This window comes from Phyllostomus hastatus, unplaced genomic scaffold (assembly GCF_019186645.2).
Source record: "Phyllostomus hastatus isolate PE091 unplaced genomic scaffold, TTU_PhHast_1.1 phas_contig_16, whole genome shotgun sequence".
In the NCBI taxonomy this organism is placed as follows: domain Eukaryota; kingdom Metazoa; phylum Chordata; class Mammalia; order Chiroptera; family Phyllostomidae; genus Phyllostomus; species Phyllostomus hastatus.
This window is the reverse complement of record NW_025333643.1, coordinates 26,410,815-26,425,463: the sequence shown is the minus strand read 5'-3', so window position 1 is coordinate 26,425,463 and position 14,649 is coordinate 26,410,815. Positions and strand designations below refer to the sequence as shown.

General features: G+C 36.4%; 1 protein-coding gene across 1 annotated transcript; it reads left to right on the top strand.

Moving 5' to 3' along the window:
* The first annotated feature begins 2,548 nt into the window (after nt 1-2,548).
* Nucleotides 2,549-13,791, top strand: LMOD3 (leiomodin 3). Its single transcript, XM_045832310.1, has 3 exons — nt 2,549-3,036; nt 5,186-6,613; nt 13,403-13,791. The coding sequence occupies exons 1-3, from the start codon at nt 2,743-2,745 to the stop codon at nt 13,427-13,429; spliced, it is 1,749 nt and encodes a 582-aa protein (XP_045688266.1). The 5' UTR covers nt 2,549-2,742; the 3' UTR covers nt 13,430-13,791.
* Nucleotides 13,792-14,649: the final 858 nt, after the last annotated feature.

Below are 14,649 nucleotides of genomic sequence, written 5' to 3'. Positions count from 1 at the left end.
ATTTTTTAAAAGCCCTTTTGTTTATTGTCTTTAATATAATGGTTTCTATTGTGGAAGTGGTTTATAAAATGCATTACATTTTACAATTGTCTGTTTTTCTTCAGGTGTTTCTGTGGTTATCCATGAAGTACAAGAATAACATTTAACATTTATCGAGTGCTTACTCTGTGTCATGCAGCATCCCATTTAATTTACATGTATATCTCCATAGAAACTCATGCAGTTCTCTCAATAGTTACATATAGTAAATCTTATTCTCAGATTCCTTTCATGTGATGAGGAAAACGGGAATAAGTTGTCCAATACTACTCAGGAGTAAAGCTAGGACTTGAATCCCACAGGCTGATTCCAGTCTTCCTTTTTTATATTTAGATCAGTATTTCTCAAAGTATGAATTTTGTAAAGTTAATTGCACAGGATGTTATTAAGGGATTTTTTAAAGAAAAAAGTGTGAATTAACTAAATAAGGTTGGAGAATATTGGACTAAACAAATGGGTTTCTTTCCTGAAGGATTTCTCAGAGTACCTAAAAGGTCATACACTCTATAAATCTCTAAAAGACAAACATGGAATATAACATTTCCCAGTCCTCCTTGAACACGAAACTCTTTTTGGTCAAGTCTTTTTTGACTGGCCTGCAAACTAAATCTATAAAATAATCACCTGCAAATCAGTGGTTAGAAAAGTGGTTTACAAACCTCCCTGCCAAGTGAGGCCGTTTTTATTTCCCTTTTACATGACAAAAGGAAGATCTGAGAGCTGTTAAAGACTGTAAGTTGCCACTGTGTACCTCTGCTATTTACTTTATAAATGATTATTCAGGTAAATTGGTAATAACTTTCTGGGGAATCATTTAGCTATATAAATGAAAAGCCTCTCAACCTTAGAGAGTTCAACATAAACCATTGAGGTAAGAAGAAAATATTAGAACATCAATTTAAAACTTTACTCTTTTTCATGTGTTTTGTTATATATGTGAATGTGTATAAAACATATGCCAAAATTATAAATTTATTTCTAAATATTTATTACTGCTATAACATATAAGAATATATTTTTTATTATATACCAAGTATATACTATATTTATAAATTATGTATTATATTGCAATAAGAAAATGTATATACTTTGCAAATAATTTTATATATACATATATGTATATATGATGGGTTACAATAATATTGTAGTAGTAAAATATATGTAAAATACACAATAGCCTAGAAAAAAACTAATTTTCTAAGAAAAGAAAAAATTACAAGAGATATTAAGTTTATATGCCTAGCAGAAAGGACTGCAATGATAAACCAAAATGTTAATAGTAATAAGATCTTAGTAGTGAGATAAGGGGAAATTTTTATTTTCTTTGTGCTTTTCTGTGTTATCCTAATTTTGTACAATAAAATGTATTTTAATAAATATTATATTCACAACATTCAAATTTTGACAATTACAAAAAGGTATATAGCAACAAAATCTTTTTCCTGGGTTTCTCAGACAACCCATTCCCTCAAAATTATACAAAGTTATTGGTTTCTTGTGTATCTTTCCAAGGATGCATTATGCATTATGTTGATACAATCTATTTATATATACATATTCTTTTTACCTTTTATCACACAAGTAATAGCATACAATACACAGTTTTTCACTTTGCTATGTTAAATAATCTTGTACACCTGTCATTTCACCCATGTGGGGATAGATCCACAGGATAAAAATATAGATGCAAATTTCTAAAACCTTTCTTTAATCCTAAAGACTCAGATAAAAAATTATTCAAGTAGAATGGTTAGTTCAAAAGAAATTTACATTTGTCATTTGGATAAATATTGCCATTTGAAAATTATTGCTATATCCCAAAGCTATGAAAATATCTTCTCATGTTCTCTTTTGGCACTTTAATGTTTGTTTGTTTTTTGGGGTGTGTGTGTGTTTTATGCTTCAATTTAGATTATTTTACATTTATTCCAGCTTAATGAATACTTAAGAAAAACAAATTATTTAACATATTAAACTGCCCACTCATAGTGGAAATTCAAGTGCTGGTTGTCCCCATCTGTTAGATCACAGGATCTAGATGCAAATAAGAACGACCTGCAAAGGTTCAGCTTACACAGCAGATGAGCACCAGCCAGACCTCTGCTCTGCTGTGTGCTGGTTATTTGCTGCCAGAGCCACATTGTAATGAAGAGACATATTCCTTCACATGAGTTTTTCACATCAGTAGAACCCAAGCTGCTGTTTGGATTTTCCTCCTGAAATATTGTAAGTTGCTTTAATCATTTAAATAACAAAGAAATGGTCTTCCTGTGTAGTGGGGTATGTGTATGGGGGGTGTGAATTTGTATATGACAGTGTGAGAGTACATAAGAAAGGAACCCTTTATTCTTGCAGCAATTCTGTAGACCTGTTTCTCACTGGCAAACCTTAGCAGCTGCACTGAAATGTCAGATGGATTTGCACAGCTGACTCAAGTCGCTGAAAAGAGAGCAGCATAGCAGCTCCATAAACTGACCATCTCCAGCCAAGCCCTGCTTAATATAGACATGGAATGAGCTCAGCCTCAGTCACTCCTTGCTGCTCAAGCAAGCATGACTGGGGTTCTTGGGAGGAAAGTCTCTCAAAGAGATGTTGACCTGGGATACTAGTTAACTGGGGAAACTTTTTGAGAGGTTTTTAAAAATCATCTTTAATTATTTCTCTTTTTCTAGTAAAATAGAAAAAAATACAGAAAAAAAAATCATGTCCAAGCACAGCAGGAATTCAGATCAAGAAGAACAATTTGATGAAGAGATTGATGAAGATGAAATCTTGGCCAACTTGTCCCCAGAAGAGCTGTTAGAACTGCAGTCGGAAATGGAAGTCATGGCTCCTGACCCCAGGCTTCCCGTGGGAATGATTCAGAAAGATCAAACCGACAAGCCACCAACAGGAAGCTTCGACCATAAGTCTCTTGTTGATTATATGTATTGGCAAAAGGCATCCAGACGCATGCTGGAAGATGAGCGCATTCCTGTCACCTTTGCACCATCCCAGGTAACCAGGGATTTGTGAACAACAGAGAAAGGGTGCCTGGGCTGGCAGGTGTCCATGCGGCAACTGCCATTTCTCAAAATTTCATGTTTTGAATTGTTCTGTTGTCGCTTAAAGATGAAATTGTAATGTTTACTATTGGAAATTTCTGAAACACCTATAAGATATAGCTGTGAGAAAAAAGTTGATAATTTTGTGTCAATACGTCTGTTTTTTAAAAGTTGTTTGGTTTGCTGTATAGAAAAATCTGTAGTCTATAGTCATAAATTTAATGAATTAACTCATAACACAGAAGGAGCTGTCCTTAATTTTTGTTGGCTCACAGACCCCTTTAAAAAGCTAATGAAAGTTCTGTACACTTTGTTTCTGGCACATACATACATATGCTGTATTTCTCATACAATTTCAAGATCTTACAGTCCCTCTAAAGTCCATCCACATACCATACAATTAATCAAGTCAAATAACTGAAAATATCTAATTTCCCATAGTGCACTGGATATCAGTGATTAATTTAGAAATTAATAGCTATTAAGCTGTTTTAAAGATAGTTCTTTCTAAATGTTCTTACATGAAAGTAGAAGTGAAGTTAAATCTATGAATTTATTGTATATTAGCATGTTTTCTAATATGATAATACTAGGAAAAAATACAGAGATCCCAGGTAAAGTCTCTCTTAGTTATGCCTGCTGATATAGATAGATCTTGTCACATTACTGTCACACTGGCTGCAATTAGAAAAGTTGTAAACCGGTTTCATGGGCAAAAGAGTATAAACATGTAGTGAACTCAAGAAAATAAATTGCTGGCTTGGTAAGGTTGGAGTTTAAGGTACAACTTCTACACATTTTATAATTGGAGTAAAAGTCAATCCTATATGTACAATTTCAGAAAAAGAAAATCAATTGGGTACTTTTCACACTTTTTCTTCTCTTGGTAGAATTTAAACAGCTTGATGGCTGGCTCCCCCTATTGGGGAAGATGACAATTGCTAAGGTATTGTCAACTGTCAATCCCAATTTATAATTTGTTATGTGCAATAAGATCAAGTTCTTGTTCAGATGAACCTATGACTCCAACTGCTAACCACCTTTCAAAATGACACCTCTGAAGTAAACATATTGTATAGGAAAGTACACAAATTGATGGGCAACAATCTAATAAACATTATTGATAAAGACTGCCACTTTTCTTCCCAGACTAAGCAATTTTTTCTAAATCTCTGCATAATCCTGTCTCCCTGCTCCTACAGAGCAGAGCTGGCTCTGCCTCCTACACACCTTCCTTCAAAAAGGAACTGAACTAGTGAACCTGTCCTTGAAGTAGCCAGGGCAGTTTTTACAGAGCTGAGGAAACAAAATCAAAATCAAAATCAAAATCAAGGCTTTTGGTATATTCCAAAATATCAAACTGCTCTCATTTTCCCCACAATATTTTATGTTCTTAGGAAAACTTGATACATACAGTGTATTAGATTAGCTAGCAGATGAGGAATGTAAATTTTGGTTATGGCAATAAGGAAATTATTGTGTAATTAAGGGCTAGTGAATACAAAGGTGACTATTCAGCTGTAAACAAAACAGGGACTTCACTGTACTGGTAAACAACTCCATTAGGTTTTCAAAACAAATCAGTATTAGCTGCTTCTGGAAGTGTACAGCATTTTAAAAAACAATACTGAGTCTGAACACAAAAGGTACTATATTTCATTTTAATGTATAGGATGAGGTAAACATAGCCCCAAAATGGGCACTTATGTATGTGTGTTTCCGAAAAATTATCTTTATTTTGGTTTTATTTGCTTACAAAACTACTATGTGTTTTAAACTTTATTTAAAAGGCCCAATCACTCTAGGATTATATACTGTAACAAGTGACTATTCCCCTAAATGCTTCTTCTCAGTTATCTTAATGGTTACCTCTCTTCCTAAGAGCTAACTACTAATTTGGTGAACAATACAACAGACTTTTGCCTATACATTTATAAAATTTTATATGTTATATGTGTGTTTATGTGTATATGTACATACATACATATATAACAGAATACTATAGATACAGCTTATTTGCTTACATTTTTCTCAATAATAGATCTTTTTATTATCTCCAGTATATCTCTCTCTATTCTGTATTTCTTCACTGTTTCTTTTAGGAAAACACTGAAGAGCAGCATAAAGAAGTGAACAGAGGTGATATAAAAGTGTCCCAGTATTTAAAAGAAAAGCTCAATAATGAAATCATTGCAAATAAAAGAGAATCAAAGGGCAGCAACAATGTCCAAGAAACAGATAATGAAAATAATAATGAAGATGAAGATGATGAGGAGGATGAAGCAGATGAGGAGGATGAAGCAGATGAGGAGGAGGAAGAAGAAAGTGAAGAAGATGAAGATGAAGATGATGAAGAAAATGAGAGTGAAGGGAGCAGTGGAAAAGCAAAAAGAGAAGAGATAGGTGAAGGAAAGGAGCCAATTAGAAATGGCGAGAGCCACCGGCAGGCAGTTCACCGAGCATTTGAAGGACAAAAGGACAGACCAGAGGCCCGAGAGAAAATTGAGAAAAAGATATCAAAATTAGATCCTAAAAAGTTAGCTCTAGACACCAGTTTTCTGAAGGTAAGTGCAAGACCTTCAGGAAACCAAACTGACCTAGATGGAAGCTTGAGGAGAGTTAGACAAAATGATCCTGACATGAAGGAACTCAATCTGAACAACATTGAAAACATCCCCAAAGAAATGTTACTGGACTTTGTCGATGCAATGAAGAAAAACAAACACATCAAAACCTTCAGTTTAGCAAACGTGGGTGCAGATGAGAATGTGGCCTTTGCCTTGGCTAACATGCTGCGTGAAAACAGGAGCATTACCACACTCAACATAGAGTCCAATTTCATCACAGGTAAAGGAATTGTGGCCATAATTAGGTGTCTCCAGTTTAATGAGACACTGACTGAATTGCGGTTTCACAACCAAAGGCACATGCTGGGCCACCATGCTGAAATGGAAATATCCAGGCTTTTGAAGGCAAACAACACTCTCCTGAAGATGGGCTACCATTTTGAGCTCCCAGGTCCCAGAATGGTGGTGACTAATTTGCTCACCAGGAATCAGGATAGACAAAGGCAGAAAAGACAAGAAGAACAAAAACAGCAACAACTCAAAGAGCAGAGAAGGTTAATAGCCATGTTGGAGAATGGGCTGGGGCTGCCACCTGGGATGTGGGAGATGCTAGGAGGACCAATGCCAGATTCCAGGGTACAGGAGTTCCTTCAACCTCCTCCTCATCCTCCCAACCCCCCAGCAGTCCCTTTCAGTCGACGAAATGAAGTGATAAAAAAGCCATCACAATCCCCTCCTTGCAGGACAGACCCTGACTCCTTCCGGGGAGTGAAGCTGAAGAGAACCCAGCGCAAATCTCGGATGCCAGAAGCCAGAGAAGCACCTGAAAAAACGAACCTCAAAGATGTGATCAAAACACTGAAACCAGTGCCCAGAAATAGGCCACCTCCATTGGTGGAAATCACCCCCAGAGATCAGCTCTTGAACGACATTCGTCACAGCAACGTTGCCTATCTTAAACCTGTAAGTAGAAGGAGGGAGAAATGGTGAACAAGCACAATAAATGTATGGCAACTCTATTCCTGTCCATTTTACCACCAGGACAGTCTCACTAATTGTGACTAACTAGAGATCTAAATTATTGGTTATCCCCAAGGACATACACCTATGTAACTTCTGCAACAATATTAACATCTAACAGTTACTATGCACTTATGATAGGCCAAATTCACTATATTAGTTAACTCATGTAATCATCTTAACAACCCCATAAAGTAGGTATTAGTATTCTCCCCATTTCATTGAAAGGAACTAAGGGTTAAAGAAGTTAAATCACTTATCCAGGAGACACAGAGCTGACAATCAAGTCTTGAGGAATCTGATGTAGGCATAAGAATGAGGTCTAAAGAGGTCAGTCATTTGTAGATATCTGAGTGCTTCCAAATTACCTTAAGAGTTAGTTTGTTTTTAGTAGATAAGAGGGATGACTGGCATTGCATTTATACTTTTCACTGTTTAGACAGGCAGACAAATGGTAAAGCTCAGGTTAGTGTCACCACAAATTAATGGAGTTTAAAATATTTTATCCTTATTTCAGTTTTATTTTATTTTAAGATTTTATTTATTTATTTTTAGAGAGAGGGGAAAGGAAGGAGAAAGAGGGAGAGAAACACCAATGTGTGGTTGCCTATCATGTGCCCCCTACTGGGGACCTGGCCCTGCAACCCAGACAGGTGCCCTGGCTGGAGATTGAACTGGCAAGCCTTTGGTTCACAGCCCTCACTCAATCCACTGAGCTACACCAGCCAGGGCAGATTTCCAGTTTCTTGTTCTTTTCTCTTCTCTTTGTCACCACGATGATGCAAATGTTAGAATGCTTGAAGTTGTCCCAGAGGCTGCTTATACTATCCTCATTTTTTTAGATTCTTTTTCCTTCTTGTTCTGATTGTTGTTGTTGTTTTGCTTTCTTATGTTCCAAATCATTGATTTGATTCTTGGCTTCATTCACTCTACTGTTGTTTCCCTATAAATTATTCTTTATTTCAATTAGTGTATCCTTCATTTCTGACTGGATCTTTCTTTTTTTTAACTTTTTAAACATAGTTTATTGATTACACTATTACAGTTTTCCCATTTCCCCCCCTTCACTCCCCTCCACCCTGAACACCCTCTCCCACCCACATTCCCCCACTTTAGTTCATGTCCATGTGTCATACTTATAAGTTCTTTAGCTTCTACATTTCCCATACTATTCTTACCTTCCCCCTTTTTTCTACCTACCATCTATGTTACTTATTCTCTGTATTCCCCCCCCCTTCCTCCCACTCCCCTGTTGCTAACCCTCCATGTGATCTCCATTTCTGTAGTTCTGTTCCTATTCTAGTTGTTTGCTTAGTTTGTTTTTGTTTTTGTTTTAGGTGTGGTTGTTAATAATTGTGAGTTTGCTGTCTTTTTACTATCCATGTTTTTTACCTTCTTAGATAAGTTCCTTTAACATTTCATATTTCAGTTTTAATATTTACTATGATTCACTATCACTTCGACTCATATATGAAAATGTTCTTTTCCTTGTAGCTTAAATTACAGGAATTCATTCCTTCATCATTACTATGATACCATTTTAATTAACTACTATTTTAAAAATCTAATGTGGAATTTACCAAGAGATGACACTGACCAAATAGTTAATATATTATTTTATCATAGAGAATCACAATTTTTTCAAAATGTTTTAAACAAATTTCTATGTAAGCTGCTTATTTTTCTGCTTCAAAGAGCTATACATTCTAAAATAAGATAGCTATTACATATATACATATATGTATACACATATATATGTAGGTGCCTTATTCTTGTCTGCTAATAATGCACAAAAAAATTACTTTTATTCAGAGAGACTCTGACTTTTGCTGGAGCAGGAGCCAGAATGAGAACACTGGAGGTCACATGAGGTCAGGTGAAAGTTCTTTGCCTGGCCTTGACTTGCCACACCTGCTCTTCTTGTGGCAGTCAGACCTCAGTAGGGAGTGGGCAGGGGGTCATTTTGAGAGAAATTGTCACTTCTGTAACCAGTCATCAGTAAAACATATCCAAGCTGCCTTGGTGGCTACACAGTCCAAAAAGTAACATTAGTCTGAAAAGAATGAAGAGAACTCTTTTTAAAATCTATATTAAAGATGGCGTGTAGATTCAGAGTAGAAGAGAGAATGAAGTTCAAATGGTCATCTGATCCAACTCCCTGCATTCTATGGGAATATTCTACTGAGCAAATCTACTTCCCTGGAGTCTGTTCAGCTCCAACCATTCACTCTCTCATTACGCAACAAATATTTGCATGGTGCTCCCACATGCCAGGTGCCTTCAGAGGGGTCAGGAGTACAGCAATGAATAAGACCTGTACAATCTCCATATCATTGAGCTTACAATGTAGGTTTTACAACATTCACAGTCAAAATACTCTGCCTTTTACTCAACTGAAAACACTTGTTTTAAATCCAGATCCTAAAGTAAAAGACATTAAAATAAATTTGTGATAATTGCAAAATGTTCCACCCTACTAAATATTACACTTTACCTTTTCAATCAATTCTAAAGTGTTATCCATTTTAAGTTGTGTTTTTTAACGTCCACTAAGAAAGAAAAGAATGTTTCAAAATACACTCTCAACTTATTTGTGAATGACAGTCTTGCATATTGACCTCTGCATCAGAATGGCTTTTATGTGTTTTAAGGGATTGGCAATTTCAGCTGCTTTCTGTACCTGGCTTAGCCTGCATGTACCTTGGATACAAAATGTCACACAATATCATCTACATGGTCTTGTAAAGTGTTCTGTGAGGAAAATGAAAATGCATTTTTCCACTGGTAAAAATTCATTTCACTAATGTCAATTTGCTCCCCCTTGCTCTGTTTTTGTGCCTTCCTACATACACAATAAATTTCTGCTTTAATGCCGTACCATAGTGTAATCTTTAAAATATTTCTTAAATCCCTTTATTTTGAAATTATTTTAGACTTACAGAAGTTCAAAGACAGTACAAAAATCCTTTCATACCCATGACATTTTGCCACATTTGCTTTATCATTCTTTAAAAGGTTTTTAAATAGCAATGCACTTGTGCATGGTTAATGCCAACAGGGGGCCTCAATGTAGGCAGAAACAGTAAGACGAAAGGCTCTGATGTGTCTGTGTTTACACATGCAGCCAACTATTGTAAATACCACTGACTGTTTTCAGGATGGTTGAAATGTCATAAAATGTGCATCTTAGACTCAATGAAATACGATAAATGCCACCAGTGATGATGTAAAAAAAATCCCAGTAAAAAGGGGTATTTTGGGCCAGTCAAATGAGACACAACAAAGCTCATTTGGAGAAGGTGAAATGAAAAGTTTGGGGGTTCTCTGCATTGAAGGCCAGAGATGCCCTCCAAACCCTTGGATGTTCAAAGATGAGGTTAAAATTAAAATACAATTCTGAAATCTTGTGGGATGTTTATCACTGATGTTCCTAACTAGACTACTAAATGCCAAAAATGTACTTACAAATAAGTTATTCCTGGAAAACTTAAAAAAGAAAAAGACTATTTTCATCTCATGGACTTAGAAATATTATTTTTGTATTTTCTAAAGTATATGTCATTAAGTAATCTGTTTATATTTTAAGATTGTATTTTTTCATTTGAATGTTTATTCTCTCCACATGCTTCTGGCCCAAGATATCTGCCAGCAGAGAATAAGGAAGCTGCCAGCAGAGAATAAGGAAAATCTGTTACTTGCTTAGCTCACATGTTATCTCCTCCAAGAAGCTGCCCATTTAATTCAGTTTAAAAGAGATATATTCTGTAGGCCAGGTATTGAAAACTGGTGGCCTACAGGCCAGATCTGAAAGCCTATTTTATTTGGCTTGGGTATTATTATATAAAATAAAAAAATCACATTAAAAATCTCAGCTATCTAGCACCACTTGAAACCTCATTTCTGGCCCCACTGGGCTTGCATTTCACAGCACAGATTAGGGGAGCTATGTACTGGCTTCTTTGGTCTCTCAGTCCCCACCATGTCCTGCTGCCTAGCCTAACACCTAGCCTGCTCCACTTATTTTCATCACTGCTCCCATATAATTTTTAAAATTCGGTTGCTCTTGTTGTTTTCAGCTGTTTTAAAAGTCTTTGTGTTAACTATCAAAGTGAATTTATGAGATAATGAGTATGAGTGAATAACTTTTAATCAATATGATAACAGCCCAAAACAAAGACATTAGGTTTGTACAGGCTTATCCCTCAAGGCAAATACATGATTTCCTTTCACTCAAAAATTCTGTGGTTCATTCACTGCCCACCAGCTCAGATGAGTATTTATACTTTTCACTGAGGCTTATTGTATGTATGTCACATGCAAGCTTCTGTGCCAAGCAGGGTAAGTTTTAACTTCCCTGTTTAACTTTGGGCTTCCAGCCAGTGCCTAAAGACAGTGCTAAATTCTCTTTTGGAAAGACTTCAGTTTAATAATGACAAGAACAGCTTTCCTTAGCCAAAAGAGTCTATGACACCTGAACAATCCTTACAATTACAACATGTAAGATTATAGACTCTCAAGTCTTCATTTCCATCTCTGGCCATTTCTTCTATCTCTCATTTATAAAATCTTCTTTCTCTTTAACTAGGTTCTCTAGATCCTCTCTTTCTGCAATTTTCTCCTCTTCTCTTCTCCTTTGTTTCAGTTACCACATAATCTGAGATGATTCCCAGATCTCCTTTTCAATTTATATCACTCAGGGTTTTCTTTCCCCTTCATTCAATCTGTCCCCAAACCAAATTCTTCATTTTTAGGCCTGATCATTTTTTCTGGTTCCCATTTTCCCTTGTATCTCCATCCTTTCACATATTCCAGTCTAAAGCCCCAGAGCTATCTTTAACTCCTATTTTCCTGCTCCTATTTCTTGCCTCCAAAAAGAACACAGGAGAATCTACAAGCCCCAAAGCCTAAACTGCATTATTGCGTTCAAAATGTTCTACTCCTTATAAAGGGAATCTCTCCATAGGAGAAAGCAATGTAACCTTTCAAATTCATCTCAAAAGAGCATATACTCAAGAGGAATTGTATAGACCCTAAAATGCCTTTCTCAAACACCTAGAGAGAAAAAGATACCAATACCTACAGTTTTTGATACAGGGTAGGGCCAAAGTAGGTTTATAATTGTGAGTACTCAAAACAGTTTATTGTTGTGTTACTATTTATCAGTTATTGTATTATTTTCCATGTGAACAACTGTAAACCTACTTTGGCCCCACCCTGTATATTGTTTTTCTAACATCTGTGGGAGTGATTCTCAAATTTTAGTATGAATCAAAATCACTTGGAAGGCTAAATACAGATGACTGAGTCCACCCCTAGAGGTCCTGATTGAATAGATCTTGATTGAATAGGTCTTGATTTAATAGGTCTTGGATGGGGCCTGAGAATTTGCATCTCTGACAAGTTTCTTGGTGCTGCTGCTTATTTGGTGACTGTACTTGGACCACCATGGCTCTAGGACATTCATGGCAATCCACATTCCTGATATTTTCCCTGACAGACCTTCTTTTCTTGCCTCCATACCACTCTCTGATCAAATTACCTTTTATTTTATCTCTATCTGTTGAAATCTACCCAGAGAAATCTGATTTCTCCCAACAACAAAAGAAACCACACAGAACATCAGGAGTGGGTTTCCACTGCCCCTATCTGTACCTCTGTCAGCATCTCCCACATTCTGCTTCAGGTTGGGAGAGCCCTTACGTGGACACAATGTAAGTCTCCTCAGGTCTTCCTCACCCCTATCCTGGACACCCACTGGGGTGTTGATCCAGAGCAGGAATTCACCCAGGTGTGAGGAATTAAATACCCTCTGCTGAAATGGATCCTTCCACCCTGCCCAACCATTCCCATTCGCTTTGAGTTTATGTATGTGTAATGCCATACATACGTGTGCATAGTGCATACTGTTGAGCAAATTACTTATGCTGTCTGAGCCCGTACACTCTTTACAAGGCTGTTGTAGGATGAAATGAGAAAATGTTTTAAAAATAAGTGTTACAAAACAAACAAACAAAATGGAAACACGCAGTTACAGAGAACAGACTGACAGTTGATAGAAGGGAGGAACATTGGAGGACTGGGAGAAAAAAGTGAAGGGATTAAGAACTACAAATGGGTAGTTAGAGAATAGAGCTGGGGATGTAAAGTACAGCATAGGGAATATAGTCAATAATATTGTAATAACTATGTATGGGGCCAAGTGGGTACTTGAAATATTGGGGGAACCACTCTATAAAGTACATGATTTTCTAATCATTATTTTGTACATCTGAAACTAATGCAGAATATTTAATGCTAACTGTAATTTTAAAAAGTTTAAAGGAAAAGAAAAAATAAGTATTAACATTAATTACTAACTTATATTATTTAATCCTTAAAATAGCCTTGTGAGTTAGATACTATTATTGTCATTTTATGCCTGAGAAAATTGATGCTCAACACCACACAACTAGTAAGCGCTAATCCCAAGAGTTGAACACAGGTGGCTCTAGCACTTGCCCTCTTGTTTCGATAATATGCTTCACTAGGTGCTCAAAGCCCTTGGATCACTTCCTGTGATCAAATGCCCAGTGAATGGCAGCTGTGGTTGTTGTTTTATCATAATTTTGGGGCTGTCTAGAATTTCTAATCCGCTATGCATCTTTTGAGGTGTGTAAGTGTTGTCATTCCTGCTGTAAAGCTCTTGAACTTCCAGGATTAATTTTTCCCTTTTATTTAAATGCTAAATCACAGGTGCAACTGCCAAAAGTACTGGAATAAGAAGAGGCAACAGAATAATCTAGAAGAACAGAAACTGAATTAATGACTCTTGGATTAGAGCTTGTGCATCAGCAGCATAGTTCTGGGTCCAGGTGGAACTGGGAACAATGCTAATATCTGATGGGGGAATTTTATAAAAGGCAGAATGCTTAGCCCATGAAAAAATAGTGGCTGAAAAGGAAAGGGAAGGAGATTAAATATTAACATTCAGGGGCAATGTTTTCTACTTCCAATCAGTTTGAGTAACTTCAGTGAAATTTAACCATGTTTCCAGCACGGAAGTTAAAAAAAAACTTTTTTGTAAATATTTGCTTTACAATTGCTTTCTTCTGCTGAATAACAATAAATACAATAGAAGTGTTTATTATAGTTCCATTTTTTTTATCTTCCATCTCTTCTGCTATAATTCACCACATAGTATCTTAAAGGAACAAACCATATTTCACCTATGAAAATGTGATGGGTAACGACCTCCAGGCCCTTCTGATGCTTTGAAATGGAAAAATTGTAAATTAGCTTTTTTCTCAGACTCAGCTGACGTTTCCATTTTCCAACCCTGCCATGCTTTCTCCCTTGGCCATTCCCCTGGTGTTTTGGGACATACTTCTAATGGAGGTATCTGTGACAACCTAAATGTTTAAGCCACAGGGTGTGAAGAAAACAAAGTGTCTCCTGAAAAACTAATAGAGAAAACAAACCCTTCCCTGTTTCCATACATATAGGAACACTGGGAGACAGCATGCTACCTTTGTAGAAAAAAATTTTTATAAATAATATAGTAATTGAGAGACTTTTGGTTTTAGCTAACTATATTTTGTTTGTTCTTTTTAAGTTTAGTCTGTGAATCTAATTTGATCATGTTTGATCATGTCTCTCCTGAATCTTCTAAGTGAAACTTACTGTGTATGGGATTAAACTAAAGTTTCTTATCCTGTCACATAAGGCCCTCAGTGGCCTGGCCCTAATGTACTATCCAGTCTTATTTGCCACAAGTCCTTCCTCATGGAATTCCTATGTTTTTACTCTCATCAGCCCCTCTACAGAGTAGCCCCCAGAGATTTCCCTCTCACTCTCCACATATGAAAGTCCTGTCCCATCTTTAAAGCCAGGCCAGGTCCCAATCCTCCACAAAATTCTTCCAGACAACCCCAACCCATGTGTTCTTTCTTCCTGCCAAGTTCCTAGGGCCCTACTTAGTTACCTGTTTTAGTCATTAGGTG